The following is a 16,464-nucleotide window of genomic DNA, read 5'->3' on the forward strand; positions in this document are numbered from 1 at the left end:
TCACTCAGTTTGGGAACTACTCTAGCTGTTTCCCCTGACCCTTCAACTAGCTCTCACTCGCTTCTGCTGGGCCCCGGAGTGAGCAACCAGAATACAGATTAGGTGAATAATTGTAGACTGTGACTACAATTGGCTTTACTTGGTAACTAAAAGGGCTTGTTCAGCAGCTTTAGGATCAATTGAATGCATCCATCCATCCGTTTCTTTGCATTCCTCCTGCCTCTTTTCAGTTCTAACTTCTACCATCTTTCACCTGGACTTCTACGTTACTATAACCTATTCTCTTACACTTATGATCTCTTTTAATCAATCGTCTTTGCTATTGTTAATGCAGCTACTCCCAAATCTAATTCTGATCATGATGTTCCGTGGCTCAATCTGCAAATGACTGACCTATGCCCACAGTATTAAATTCTTACTTTGCAACATGGGTTACACACACGCGAACTTGTCTCTTTAACTTATCCAATTTATCACTGTACATCTCTTCATCCGCCTCTCTGCGTGCAATCTTAAGTAGTCCGCTATATGATATCTTGGTTTATTTGCCCTGTGATCTTTCTCAGAAATAGATTTATCACTTCCTTGCTCAGGGTCTTTCTTTGAATCTCCATATCTATTATAACACAATGCCTATAGCTAGCAGTCCCTTCGAGATCGCTTACTATTTGGTCACTGATGTTGTCTTGCAATGCTTTGGTCTGATAGTTTGACCAGATGTCTCTAGGCTGCCCCTAGGGTTGATGCCATGAGTTTGACCCCTAGGACCTGCGTGGTGGGAAAAGAAAACTCACTCTCAAAAGTTATCCTCTCATACCCGCACACATACTATGACCATACACTACCTCAACAGATAGATATGTAGATAAATACATAAATAAACAATGGAATACTTTGGTCTGGGATATTGCACACACTCCCATTTTGTACCTTACTACATCTAGCTTTTCATAAACCTCCAAATCCATGTATTAATATATTACACCTGCAAAGTCAGTTTTGCAGGCAAGGATTAGGACTCAAACACTATTATCTGGGGAATTATCCTGCCTGCCACAGAAGATCAAATAGAGACAAAGATGATCAAATAGAGCCTCACTTGTGGAATAATATATCAGCCTCCAGAGAGCATAGTATCTGGGCTTGTGTTCATATTCTTAAAATAACACGGTTCAGTGGATAAGAGCTCTTACTGCATCTAGTTTTAATGTTTTTCTTTTTTAAGTAAATATTTATTTTCTTTACTTTGAGTGTGTGAATGTTTGTCTGCATGGATGTTGCTGATACCTAAGAATGTCAGAAGAAGGGATTGGATCTTACAGATGGTTGTAAGCTTCCACGTGGATGCTAGGAAACAAACCTGCATCCTCTGCATGAATGGCAAATGTTCTTTACTGTTTAACCATCTCCTCCAGTGTCCCAGATTTAGTTTTTAAGATTCAGTTAAAACATTTGCCCTTCTGAGACATAGGTCCTATTCCTTAGGATCTTTATATCCCTATAAAATTAAATTCATTTATCAAAGGCTTACCTTGCATGTCATGCACATTTTTACCTAAAAAAAATAACACTTTCACATGTTTAGATATTGTAGACTAAATTCTTTGTCCCCATTCAAGATATAGGAAGAAAGCACAAGAAGTAAGATGGGTAATCAAAACACATGCTTTGTTACATGGGAGTATCTCTGGATAAATAAATCTTGGGAGGGGTTAGACAGTACTAGGGTGGCATGTAGGTTCCTCCAAGTGTGAAATCTTTGGGCAGCTATCTGATGGTGAACGGATGAGCCGTGGAGATATGAAGGCAGAATTCAAAAGCCTTTGTATGAGCAGCAGCGGAGCAGTAGAAATAAAAGTCAGAGAGTTAAAAAACAATCACAAGTGTGTGGGGTTTTGGGGTCTTATAAAGCAAAACAAACAAACCCTTGGGATTACCCACGGGAAGATGATGAAAGCAGATGAATAATATGATTTGATTCTCATGTATCAGAAAGATTTTGGTTACTGTGTGTGGAGGACAATAAGAAAGAAATAGCTAGGACCAGAGTGGTTGCAGTGGGGTGGTGAGGACAGCAGGGGTGTGGCAAGGCAATAGGATATGCTGGGATGAGAGAGAGAGAGAGAGAGAGAGAGAGAGAGAGAGAGAGAGAGGACAGTGAGGATGATGATGCTGAGATGCTCAGTCCAGACAGCTGGATAGAAGAGTTATTAACTGAGATGAGGAGGTTTGGGATGAGCAGCTGTGTGTATGGATCAGCAGGAGATTACTTTTTGAATTTGAAGACTGAGATGCCAAGCAGAGATGTCACGTGTACAGTTGGCTAATGATTCTGGAAATTGGTAAATCATCGGTTTGGCAGTCATACTTTAAAACCACAAAGCTGCCCTTCCCCTATAATGAGATGGCTACCTTATATATGATGGCTACCTTATATGCCATCATAGAGCCTTCTTACAGTAGCTGATGGAAGCAGAAGCAGACACCCACAGCTAAACACTTGAGCTGGACTCCTGGAATCTGGCTTCAGAGAGGGAGGAGTGATGAGCAGAGGGGTCAATACCGTGTTGGAAAAACCCACAGAAACAGCTGACCTGAACAAGGGGGAGCTCTTTGACTCCAGACTGAAAGCTGGGAAACCAGCATAGGATCAAGCTAGACCCCTTGAATGTAGGTGTTAGTTAGGAGGACTGGGCAGTCTATGGGGCCTCTGGTAGTGGATCAGCATTTATCTCTAGTATATGAATGGACTTTGGGAGCCCATCCCACATAGAGGGATACTCTCAGCCTAGACACATTGGGGAGGGCCTAGGTCCTGCTCCAAATGATGTGATAGACTTTGAAGACTCCCCATGGAAGACATCACTCTCCCTGGGGAGCAGAAAGGGGATTATAAGGGATTGTGAGGAGCACAGGAGGAAGGGAAGGGAGAGGGAACTGGAATTGACAAGATTGTTTCTAATTTAAATAAAAAAAATGTTTAATAAAAAATTAAAGGACTGAGTGTAAACATAGAATAAAAGAAGTCTGTGGATTGAAACAAGGAACCCCTCAACATTGAGAAGTTACTGGTCCATAGGAAGTCATTAAATAAATAATCAACTAAATGTAAATTCTGCTGTGGGGAGGGGGGTTGAGCACTGAATTGGAGTTGAACTTGCCACCATGTGTTATTAATGATCCTGTTGAGATCAGTTCTAGCATAGCAGTGGGGACAAAAGCTGTTTTTTGTTTTTGTTTTTTCCTGAGTGTGAGGGAAAATAGAAACGTGGTATAGATAGCAAATGCTGTGCTTAAATCTATTGTATCTCAGGCAGCAGTGTGCCCATCATTCTTTAAAGTGCTCTGGCTTGGGTGTTAACTCACTCATTGTTTCTGTGACAGTTCTAACTGGAAGATCTACACAAATTTCAAAATAAAACAAAGAAGCATGGGAAGTTGGGTGTGGTGGTGTATACATACAACCCCACCACTTGGGAGACTTAGGCAGAAAGAGCTGGAGCTGGAGCCAGCCTTTGCTACATAGTGAGTCCTTGTCTGAAAAAGAAAAGAAAGGAAAACAGATAACAGCAACAAAATCAAGGAAGAATACAGATATCTGCACAGTTGAGACAAAAGTTGATGACATGAAAAGAAAGGGGATATTTTGGGAATGATGTCTTTGAAAAGATGGGGGGGGGGTAAAGATATAGAGGATTGAGCTTTGTGTGTCTGTTGAGTGGAAAGACAGAATGTACAGTGCTCTATTTCTTGGGCTGTATTTTTGTTGGTGATTTATTTGTTTGTTTTCCACACACTGTGAACCTCTTAAGAGCAGTAAGTATAAATGTCGTGTTCGTTTTGTAGTAGGGGTTTTATTGTTCTATTTCTATTCCCTAGTACAATGCCTGGCACACAGCAGGCATGCAATAAATGTCTAGCTAGGAAATGAAGACATTGTGTTAAGCATGTGTCTGTTTTGTCTTCTCATTCAAGTCGGATTATTTCCATCAAACCTTGACAACCAGATTGATTTAATTGTGTTTCTCTGGCTTGGCTCTACAGAATGCTTGAGTAACTGGTAGGGTTGATTGACAGTTATGATTGTGTGTCTACCCAAGTCAACTGTGCTGCCTAAATGTTAAGTCAGTGACCCTTGTTATGCCACATCACAGTTTCCTTGCTATAGATTTAGTATCAATTTGCTACTCACCAGGGAGTTTGTGAGAACCTCATCTTTCCTCAGTGTCCATCTGCTATCTATGGTTATTGTCCATATGTCATCTATTGCTAGTTGTCATTCACTTCACCTAATTACCATGAAGGTCTTTGAGAATGGTCATTACACATGCATTTCTTTTTGTCTTACACTTTTGTGGCTCTTCTGGTTAGGTGGATGCCATGTGTTCCTGAGTATGAAATGAAAAATGCTTAATCTTGGGTCTGGTACAAAAAAGTACCAAATAAACAGTCTTGTGATTGAATTAATGCATAATGGAGGATGATCAGTGGTCTCTGATGGGTGTGGCCGGTGCACAGGCTGGATCTTTTTTCTCATTGGGTGTGCTCAGCTCCAATCTCTCTTTATTTGTTTGCTTTTTTATCCTCTTATTCTGCTTCTCACTTCCTTGTAAGCCATCTCTGCCAATGAGTGCCATGGGTTCTGTGAGTTCACGAGTACACTAATACTCTCCTGTGCTGAGGAGACTGTTTGCAGGGCCTCTATTTCTAAATCAAATGTCTATGCTATCCACTCTGGGGACATTTTTATTTTTGGAGAACTTTTATAAGGCATCATTTATTTGTAAAGAGCTGATGTCAAGGCAGAGTCATTACTGCCTCTCAGAGTGGCAGATTCTAATGCTGTTGCTTGTAGATGGGTCTGCCTTGATAGCTTTTGGTTTTGTACTATTCCAGTCAAGACTGCTGATGAGTATCCATCAAATTTGTCATTTGATTTTTGCCGACAGGGCATAAGTAGTTTACAATTTTAGTAAACAATTGTTATTGGATTTTTCAGATACCTTATTGAATTTCATGTCTTTCTAACATGAGGACAGAATGTATTTCCTTATAATTTCTGACTATACATCTCTGTTCTCTCTTAGGCAGGGATAACAGAGAGTTAATTGCATAGTCAATGTTTACATTATAACCAAATACAGCCTTTTTGTTTTCTTGTTGAAAATAAATATCCATTTTGGTATATTGAATAAACCACTTATTTTTTTTTTCTGTAGTGATTTAAAAAGGATACAGACTCCATTATTTGTAAAATGGAATTGGGAGTAATGTGTTTTAGAACTGAAAAGCACTTCAGCAACTAGCTGGTGGCCAACACCATCACTTTATAAATAAGACCCAAAGAGGTTAAATGATTTGTTCAATATCCCTCAGCTTGGTTAGTGGCAGAGTAGGTCTAAAATCCAACTCCCATGCTGCAATCCTTTCTACTGCTGAATGAAATGCACACTTCTTATTCACAGAATTGATATGAGGATTAGGGACCACATCTGTGAAAAATAGATTTAGTCTTTGGAAGAAAAGATGCTGGATAGCTTTATGAAAACTAATCTCATTTTAACCTTTTCTATACGGTTGTTAGCTTTGTTGAGTTTTATGTTTCTCACTTTGGGACTTTTTTATTTTGGCCAAGGACTAGATAATTTATGATGCTTGTTTTAAGAATCAATAATAAATGCCCAGATTGTCTTAAAAGTATGAATTGCATCAGCTAGTTTTGAATCTACGAGCAGGTGCAGACAGCCTTCCAGAGTGGTTATTGCTTATGTACATGGAAAGTTTTCCGTTCAAATGCTGTATATTTGGAATAAAGACAGTTGATTTCAAAAGAACAAAAATGAGAAAAAGGAAGCATAGATAAGATATATGTACACACACACACACACACACACACACACACACACACACTCACACACACACTTTTCCAATCTGGTAATTCTTCTAAAGCTTGATGCAGCATGTCTTAACAGACCATGAGTTTTCTCTCTTGCTGAGCCATGGCCTATTATACTAATCCACCATGCCTTCATATCTCTAGAAAGCACATGTAAGTGATAACTTAGAATATTTATTTTGACACAAGGTGTATAAATCTTCTCTATGTCATCCCTGAAAGTGAGGAAATTGTGACTTGCTCAACTTGGCTAAGTCAATTGTTTAAATTTGGCTATTTCTCCACAGTGTGTTTTGATATATAAACAAGAATCCTGTTTAATTTTTATGCTATCCAAAGTGATTTGTGCATATTCATATGTGCAGGGAAACTAAAATTCAAGTACCAAAAGGCTAAAGTAACTTTTATATATATTTTTAATTAGGTCCGATTATATGCGAGACCGGATGCTATCAGAAGAGGATCCGGGGACTATGCTCTCCACATTACAAAGAGATTAATAGAATTTTATGAAGACTACTTTAAAGTGCCCTATTCTTTGCCAAAACTAGGTAAGATTTCTTGGTTATTTTATTGGAAGGACTCCTGGAAGGTGGAATTTCTTCTTCATCATCAGTTGAAGCATCTGGCAGCATAAGAATTCAATGGTTTATATTTTTAGAGATGAGGAGCACAAAAGTAATCTTTTCTGAAGAGGTAAAATAAGATTAATGTCCTGGAGTCTTGCCAGTGAGTGCTCATGGGAATTAAGGAAGGCATTATGTGAGTCAGAAGCCCTGAAAAATAACCTAAGTAGCTACAATTTGTTAAATAACTCCTATGGAAGTGTGCTTGCCAAAAAATCAGGTTAATCCCTACAAGGACTATGTGGACAGATGCAATAAGAGCACATGCCATATAAGGGGATTGAAGGTGTTTCCCCACATGGAGACAGGCACGTCTTCATGACTCTCAGGACTAGCCAATATTGCATACAGCACCTATGTGGATAGCCTTTTTCTCTGCAAATTGTTGTATGTCAGATCTTAATGAATTGGCTTTCCTTTAGATTATTTTTTTAAGATTGTATTTGTAGTACATGGTTAAGCTAATAAAAAAGTGACAGAAGAGAAGCTTGGTAATCATGGAAATTGTTATAACAATGGAATGTTCTTGTACGTATTCCTTTTACAGAGCGAATGTGTTCAGCAATTGTTGGTCCTGTGAATAAATGCATTAACGCATTATTATAATTTGAATGAGGCTGTGCTTTTTGGCAGAAAGTGAGCTAGAATGTTCCAGAACATTATAAAGGGTGCATACATGCATTAGAAATGCTGAAGTTACTTTCCCTTTTCAGAAACTTGGGATTAGACGTGACACCTCGGCAGTCCTTTGTTCCCCACACCCCTCTTGTCAATTTTCTGCCCAAGTGTATTTTCTTTTGGTCAGACTCCACTTAAGAGACATTTTTTTTTTGGTTGGAAAGAATAAAGTGTTTTGTTTTGTTTTTATCAAAACATGTTAGTTTGAACCACAGGTTCACCTCCCTGGACAACTGGGCCTATTTCATTAAAGTACCCGCCTGCCGTGTAGCTTTATTGGCCTTACAATGAGTGGTTCGGAAAGTAGATAGAATGGCTGACATTGTCATCTATGGGCATGGCATTCCATTTTAATGAACTGTATAGCAGAATTGTAAGGCCTTTTGGAAATATTCACTCAGCATTTATAGACAAAGTTTTATTCCAAATGGTCTCTGTATCTCCTCCTCCTCTTCTTTTTCCTCTTCTTCTTCCTCCTCCTCCTTCTTCTTTTTACATCTACTTCCTTTTTGGAGTCTGTTTCACTGGAATCTCCCTGGTAGTCACCCAAGGCACAAAAGACTGCCTGACCTTATTTGCATGGGAGGTGGTGCTGTTATTTATACCAGCTAACTAGGGACTTCCCAGCTTGACCCCAATGTAAGATTCACAAGTGTTTATGTTGCAGGTTCAGCAAGAGAAGTAAAATGAGGGCCTTTCTCTGTCCCCTTCAGACCAGTAATTAGCAGAGGAAGTCAATTTCTAACTTCAGGGGGTTCCGTGTAACTGTCAGCCTGCAGCAGGATCCATTCCTGCTCTCTCTTTCACTCACAATCGAACCATGCAGGCTTTCATCTGTAGAAGAAAAAAGCTTTATTCACCGTTACTGTTACCTGTTAAGCTACCTTATGGTGTATATAATTGTATGATTTGACTTCCCTCAGCATACTCCTTTTTATATATCTAGGGGAGTCACCACAGCTCAAGGTGCTTTATGAAATTTCTTGTAAAGGTCTACTTATTCCATAGGTCTGTAGATGTGTACGGTAATGGATTTGCAAGTATGCCCTCTGAATACACCTTAGATAAAAGGCCCTAGTCACAGAATCCTTTCTGACAAATCCTGACCTTCCATCATATGTTATGAATTATACTTTAGGTAAATTTTATATTCACTAGCTCAGCCTTTGTTAATGATGCCTGCAGATGGAGTCTAGATTTTAACTGAGACTGCTTTTACCCTTCACGTTTATTAAAAAAATTGTTTCCAAGGTTCATTCTACCCTTCTTTACTTCCCTCATACATTCTGTAAGCATTTTGTAAGAACCTGTCATAGTCATTTTTCTTATGATGAATATACTGTAGTGACTAAAATAGGGAAACATCTGATCTGTTCTCTCCAAGAGATTTCATTCTACCAGGTGGAGACAGATAGTAAACCAATTAGTAACAAATAATCACCCAAATAGCTGACATGTTAGGTGTAATGGCACCCATTGGTGACCCTAGCACTAAAGAGGCTGAAGCAGGAGGATGGCAAGTTTGAGGTCAGCTGGGCTGTATTGTGAGACCTGGGTTAAATCAATCAAGCATTATTAATAAACAACTAGAACAGAGTGTTAGGAAGTATGTGAGGGCTAGATGTGGCACTGTGAGAGACTGAAGTTTTTAAACAATTAATTAATTAGTTATAGTTTCTCACATGGGAGAATTTATTTGGAAGAGGTTAGATGTCAACTCAGGAGAATGAAAAAGTGAGCCCAGTGGAAAGCAGGGGACCTGACTTGTTATTATTAAGGGGAACAAAGTGCCTAGAGTTTAAACTTAGATCTTAATGGTGTGTTTGAAGAACTGCAAAGACGCAACATGATTGGAAGAGAGTGAGTAAAGGGGTGGGCATGATGGTCTGGACATAAGGGGGTTGGAGGTAATGCAGAAGCAGAAGGCCTTCTCCTTTCCCTGCACTCAGAGAGTTCAAGCAGACCAAGAGCGTGTGAAGTAGCTCAGAGAGCCCCCAATCTCAATGATCCTCCTCCACACTATCTCAAGTCCTGGGGTTGTAGGCACAAGCCACTATTCCAGGCTTGCATCTTCTTTTATGGAAACCCACTTGGCTGTGTTTGACTTCTCAATGTATTATTTCTGAACTTTTATTTCTGTTTCATTTACAATTCTTAACAGTCTAACTTCGTTGGCCATGGCTCACCTCATGTTCGCTTATATCTAAGGGTTTGAGCTTTCACCGCAAGTAGCTAATGGGGAAGAGTTCCTTGAGAGGAATTCTAGTGTTTTTTGTTGGCTTAGGATGCTAATTTACTATCTTTGATAAGCAAAATTTCTTTATCATTTTAAGTCAATATTAGCCAACAGTGTACACAGCATGATTAATTTTAAGACCTCTAAATTGGATAATTAAAATCATTTGTATGAGGTGCATAAAGTTCCTACTTCTTGGTATTAAACTATAAGTAGAATAGAGTATGCTTTCTATAATACAATGAGACATTCTATGCTTATGCACACTATTTCCATGAGCACTTACAATTTTGTAGTACATGTAGTATAAAGAACACTGTAGACAAATATAGAACTGGGTTATCCTTCCTAGTATGTACAAAACATATTGACAGCAGCAAAATGGCAACTGTGTTTATGTTTATGAAACATAAGTTACTCTTAAGAGCTTTGTACATTTTTACTCATTTATTACCTTGGCCTTGTTAAATAGTATTTATTACTTTCTAACTTTCCAGATGAAAAAATTTAGTGATTTGGGTAAGTGAATTGTGTGAATAGGTAATGTAAGTAATAATGAATGGATTAGGAGTTCGAATTCAGAATTCTGTTTAAAAAAGATTTTTAAAAATTTGAGAACTCCTAGATTAAAGCATGTATCACTTTAATAAGGTGAACTATCTATTAGTGGAATAATAGATTAGCTATTTTTTATTAATTTCTTACTGGTAAAAGTAATAATACATACTAGAGTCATTGCAGAAGAAACAGAAAGGAAAACTATAAAGAAACAAGTCCAGGAAATCACAGTGACATCAATGTGAAGACATACTTAAATATTGCCAACATGTTTTCATCATAGATGTTTATAAGTTAATTAGATGGAAGATAAAATGACGGGCACAATATTTTCTTACTCTCCACATTTAGGTTTCAATTAATTATGGCAGATAGTTTTCAGTTTCCCTCTGCTGCTTCTCTGTAATTTGTAAATCAATGTGTTGTAAAAGAGGTTGCTTGATTGCTTCTTTTCAAGACACAGAGCATTTGCTTTTATGGGGAATTCATTACCTGCCTGGCACGGTGCTGTGATCTTAGAGGGAACACAGGTGTTTTGTCACAAGATTCTGCCCTCGAGGAGATTGTGGGTATGTTGAGGAAAGAGTACAGTATTTACAGGGATGAATGAGTTCGATATTCCCAAAATATAAAATACAGCCAAGCACTTTGGTAATACTTAATACCACTTACTATACTTAAATGAAGAGTCTGAGTTCTGTGTGATAGACATGAACTGTACTTACAGAGAGCCCTCCTCTTTTTGTGAATCCAGAGGAGAGTGGCCATAAGTAAAGGGGAGAGGGAGATCATTCTGAGGATTGTGTAATACAGGAGCCCACAAAAACCTGGGACTCTACAGACCACACCAAGGAGCCCACATTTTTCTAGAATGGAGTAGACAAGAAGGAGGATACATTTTCTTATTAGAATTTGGGAAGAAGAGATACTGGTTTGTATGATAGATTTTTGTTTAAGTAATAATAGACATACCTGATTTTTCTGTATTTGCATGTATGTGTATGAGTTTGTGTGTGTGCGTGCATGCGTGTGCGTGTGTGTGTAGTGGTCATGCATGTGGAGGCCAGAGATCAAGCTCAGGCATTATTCTTCAATAATTGAGCACTTTGATTTTGAGACACAGGGCTTGCCTAATGATCCACTCTTATTAAAACATAGTTTTTATTAATTTATTTCATCCCTAGTGTCCCATTTAATCAGGAGCATGAGGCTCACCAATTCAACTAGAACATCCAGGGATCTGTCTACCTCTGCCTCTTCAGTGCTCTGAGTACAAATATGTCACCACAGTTGGCTTTCATGGCTTCTAGGTTTCTAGTTCAGATCTTCTTGTTTGACTGCAGACATTTTACCTATTGAGTAACCGCTCTAGCCCTGATGTATCTTTTCATTGAAGTTTTGGTAAGGGTTTCAGCGACGTTCTGCTAATTGCAAGGAATAAATCTTCATGAAATATATCATGATGTAGTGAAACATGTACACACATTTATATAATTTGAAATATATTAACAGTATATGTTATGATATTTCCATTATTTATATATACTACTGATGGGGGATGTCCTTCTGTATATATGTTTCTCTTATTGGTTGATGAATAAAACACTGTTTGGTCAATGAGGTAGGAAGATAGGCGGGGCTAGGAGACGAGGAGAATTCTGGGAAAGGTAGGCAGGAAAGCCTGCCAGAAGGGGAGGGCATGTAGCAGCCAAAGGGAAAAGAGTCGGACCCTTCTCCAGTAAGATATGACTTAGATTAATAGAAATGGGTCAATTATTAAGACAGAGCTATCCGATAAGAAGCCATAGCCTCATCTGTGGCTGAAGCTGCAGGACCTGGTTAGACAAGAAAATCCAGCCACAGACTACGAAGCCTCTTACCTCTTGTGCCCTTGGTTTGTAAGTGGTATATATAACTGTGCTCAGGGACGACGTGACCAAGTGGTTAAGGCAATGGACTGCTATAGTTGGGCCTAATTTGGTAACATAGCAATATGATACCATTTCATAATAATTGTAACTCATGTAGTTTAAGTGAGATGTATACTGATATCTTTTAAAAGTATGACTTCTCTTTCCCTATCTTTTAAAAAAGTAAATAACTAGTACAATTTGACCTTATATAATATTGCTTTTGAAGGAAAAAAATCTTAGGTGTGGGACAGACATGAATTTCCTCTCAAAATACTTCCTTCAGTCAGAATTCCTCAAAGAGTTCTGTCAAAAGAGATAGGGGTTTAATTAAAGGTGGGAAAGAAAGATTATTTTGAGAATTGTGTAGGAGACGAACCCCCTATATACCTTGGACTCTATGAATCACACTGATGAAGTCAATATTTTTCCTACAGTGACATAGTGTGACTGCTCAATGTTGTGATTTCTCGGTGGGATCTCTTGTGGGCTATGATGATTAGTGCCCTTTTAGGGAGTTTGGCACAACAGAGCCTTGCTTTATACTCTACCAAGTCCCACTGCTGAGTCTTCAAGTAGCTTCCCCCTTCCCTTAAAAAAATAAGAAATGTAATCTATATTTTATGAAGGCAATTTATTTTGGAAAAGCCCTTGTCTAGTGTTTTTTTTTCTTATAAACCCAAAGGATATTTATAATTTCTTTCATTAAGAAATGTTTTATATGTTCCTATGCCTCATTCTGACAACCATTTGTGAGAGAACAACATCAAATCCTATTAAAATAGACACAGTTATTCCAAAATTTAACAGTTGTTTTACCACAATTTAACAAGGCATTTTATTCCTTCATTAATTATTCTATAATATGGACACTTAACTGCTCTTGTTAAGCTATTTTGTAGCTATTACATGCTGTATACTTTCAGGACTACACTAACAAACAGAACTTATATACAATACTCACTATGATATTTAACCACTAATAGAAAAAAAATAAAGGAAATACTACAGATGAAAGAAATCAGTGAAAACAAAGAATTTCAGTGGAAATGATGCACAGGATTATTACACTATAAACAAGCAAGCCATAATTGAGGGTGCAGGATTTAATGTAACACAAACCAACTGTAAGACTGAATTAATTAATTCAGCAGGCATGTATTGAGTGGTTACTATAAACATTACACTCCACAGTGGTAACACGTTGGCGAATTTTCCACTAAAGACCTCAAATCTAATCTTCAAAAGTTCTCAGAATTAGTCTGCTGATGTGACAGTGTTATTATGTGTTCTTCCTTCATTTAAGAATTTCAGGCATTCACGACCTTGGCAGTTTTCCTAAGCATATTTTTACTAATCCAACCAGAGTCTAGCTTAAGGTGTATTTGTGAGGAGGCCTGCAGCACATTGTTTTACTTATGTGAGCAGAGACATTTGGCTCTTAGGTTAGGGATGGCTTCCCTGTGATTACACATTGGATTATCACATAAGACTTCTGCTTACTCCACTCTCCCACCTGATGGCCAGGAGTAACAGGCGTTGATCTGGGAGAGAGGGGCCCTCGTTCTGCGTGTCTGCCTCATTCACCTTGCCTGCTCAAAGACGCCAATTCCTCAGTTCTTCTCAAAGTTCACTTTTTCCTCTTTCCTGGTTCTTTATCCATCAGCATTAGAAATACAGTGGCGTTTCCCCATCTCCGCTAACTGCATGTCCACTTACTCCGGCTGTGGGATCAATTTCTTTCCCTCGCTTCACAGCTAAACTGCTTTGAAAAGGATTGTCTATGTGCACGGGCTCTGAATTCACTTTTTCTCGTTTTCTTGAATGTCCTCTCCGCGTCAGCCTTTTGCCCTCAATCCTGCACTGAAGCGTCCCTGGTTTTCTGGTGCTCCCGCACTGTGAGTACCACCATGGGTGTTTAGTCTCCATCTTCAGCGGATTCTGACACAGTCGTTCTTCCCAACTCCTCGACATGCACGCAGCTTTGCTTTTCCATTTTGGTCTTTTAGGACAGCACATCTTTATTCTTTTCTCATTCCACCCGTTTCCCCTTTAAATCGTTCTAGCTGCTTAACACTTGCGTGCTGCAGGAGTCAGCTTTGGTTTATTTCTTCTTTGTTTGTGCATTTGTGGTCCTGTCCAGAGTTGTAAACACCAGACACCATGCACCGGTGCAGATGATTTGAGGACAGACATCTCAGACTTGTTATCTCACGTTTGACTATTACTTTCTCCCTGGCGTCTGCGCCGGATGACACTGGGAAGAAAAGCAGAGTCAATGTGAAGTACCATTTCCTTTCTGCTTTTACAGATGATACATAAGGAGGACCTCCATTCCCCTCTCCCCTAACCTGTTGCATGGGTATTTCTCCCCACCAGTAGGCAAGCAAGCAGTTCTGCAGTGGCAGCCATCTCTTTGACCAGCACCCTCCAAGGGCCTCCTAGTGTTTAGCTGTCCAGAGTTTCTGTCCATTTATGTTTGAGTTCTGGATAACAGTACAGAAATGTGATTGGCAAAAGTGGGGGGGGGATCTGTTCTAATGCTAATAGATCAGCAGGAGAAACCCAACAAGGCCCATCTGATTAATTTCTTTGGGGCTTTCCCTGCCTCCACTTTGTGGTGCTACACACGTTCTGAGTTCTGAATGAAGGTCTTTTACATCTATCATCAGACAAAGTAGGATACAGAGTGTTTTAATGGTGTGCCCTAAGACCAAAAATGGTTACATTTTCTATAGCTTGTCTTGGGAGCAAGACCTTGTTATGACTGCCTTGGAAAGGATGTTGTGAGCAGGGAACAATAGAAATACACACACACACACACACACACACACACACACACACACACACACCATAGCATTGCAGATACCCAATGAGCCTAAAAAATTAACATGCTAGCAGCTGATCAGTGGTAGCACACACCTTTAATCCCAGCACTTGGGAGGCAGAGGCAGGCGGATCTCTGGTCTACAGAGTGAATTACAGAATTACAAGGTTACACAGAGAAACCCTCTTTTGAAAAATCAGAAAACAACTTAATATGCTCAATGTGGACTCCAGACTTTCAGCCACTTTGAAAACAACTTGGACCAGTTTTTTATTCCCACTCACCTACACTCAGTCTGCATGACTCCAACTTCCTACACTCTCTTCTCACCATTTCCTTAGTTAACCCTCTTATTCCAGCCTTCATGTTCTCAAGCTTATGTCCTGAGTTCAACCCGTGGGATGGCGAGGCTGGGGGTTTGTGAGTTTGGGCTAGCCTGGTCTATTGAGTGAGACCTTATCTCAAACAGAGCAACAACGAGAAGACACAAGTTCAATGTAAATAAAATGTTAGGTTCTTTTGTTTTTGTTTGTTTGTTTGTTTTTGGTTTTTCAAGACAGGGTTTCTCTGTGGCTTTGGAGCCTGTCCTGGAACTTGCTCTGTAGACCAGTCTGGCCTCAAACTTACAGAGATCCGCCTGCCTCTGCCTCCAGAGTGCTGGGGTTAAAGGACACCAATGCCTGGCAATAAAATGTTCTTAAACAGCATGAGAACGTGGTGGCTGAAATTATGGATAGCACTTGACATGCAGTGGTTCTCACCTCAACCATTTCCAGCTTTAGGATGACACAGAAGGTATATGTTCCCAGCAGAAACCGTGCTTTTGATGTTTGCCTTTTCCTGAACTAACCACATATAGTTTGATAGTCTTGAGTCTCTGGAAAGCAGTTCTGAGACACTGCTCCACTCAGTCATGGAGGTGAGGGTGGACAGCTGCTGCTCCCATGTTCTGTAGGTTAGCAGTATTAAATGCCCCCTCCGTCTCTGATAGGATAACTGGGTTTCTATGGTATCTTAAGCCAGCGAGCATCTGTACAGACGTCCCACAATGAGTGTTAGTTTTATGCTACTTGGCTGGTCAATACCCTGATGATCCACTTTGCTCAAAGAGAGAACCCAGAGCTCCTTTGGCCAGGAGTAGCCTTTCTAATCTGGCCCCTTCATGACACTCAAATTTCATTGCCTATTTCTCTGGAGCTCACTGTTTCTGTTTTTTACTACTTCATTCTTGTTTTTGTTTTTGTTTTGTTTTGTTTTCCTCTAACACACCAATCAGTATCCAACCAAAGGCATGCATCCTTGTTCTGGCCCTACAGATATGAACCCAGCTGAAGTGCCTTTTCTAGCCATGAGATCTGATCCTCTACTTAAATATAACTGTGGTGGCCACTTCCCACCATCTCTCTTTCACACTTTACCCCTCCTCACGAGCACTTCCTAAAGTCACCCAGAATATATTTTATTTGTGTATAAATTATTTTATTAACTATATCTAATCTCTTCCTTCTCTCCTTCTCTATCTCTTAATCTCTTCCTTCTGTCTCCTGGAATGAACTCTTCGGGAAGACAGACTTTTTTTTTTTTTTTAATGTATTGATCTATCTAATTCATTTGCCTAGAACTATGCCTTATCCAAAGTAGGCAACAAATTAATGCTTATAATTGAATGTGTGGATGCCAATGTCTTTCCACTTTTAGCATCCTCACCATAGAGACCAGGCAGAAAGCAAAGA

At 39.3% G+C, this 16,464-nt stretch overlaps 1 protein-coding gene across 1 annotated transcript in view; it reads left to right on the forward strand.

Annotated features, from left to right (window-relative positions):
• Trhde (thyrotropin releasing hormone degrading enzyme) overlaps nt 1-16,464 on the forward strand; it is a 335,962-nt gene that overhangs the window by 94,800 nt on the left and 224,698 nt on the right. The window contains exon 3 of the mRNA XM_051176235.1: nt 6,321-6,447. Within this exon, the coding sequence (XP_051032192.1) occupies nt 6,321-6,447 (127 nt within the window). The remainder of the gene's footprint in view (nt 1-6,320; nt 6,448-16,464) is intronic.

Source organism: Phodopus roborovskii, unplaced genomic scaffold (genome assembly GCF_943737965.1).
Source record: "Phodopus roborovskii unplaced genomic scaffold, PHOROB, whole genome shotgun sequence".
Lineage (NCBI taxonomy): Eukaryota > Metazoa > Chordata > Mammalia > Rodentia > Cricetidae > Phodopus > Phodopus roborovskii.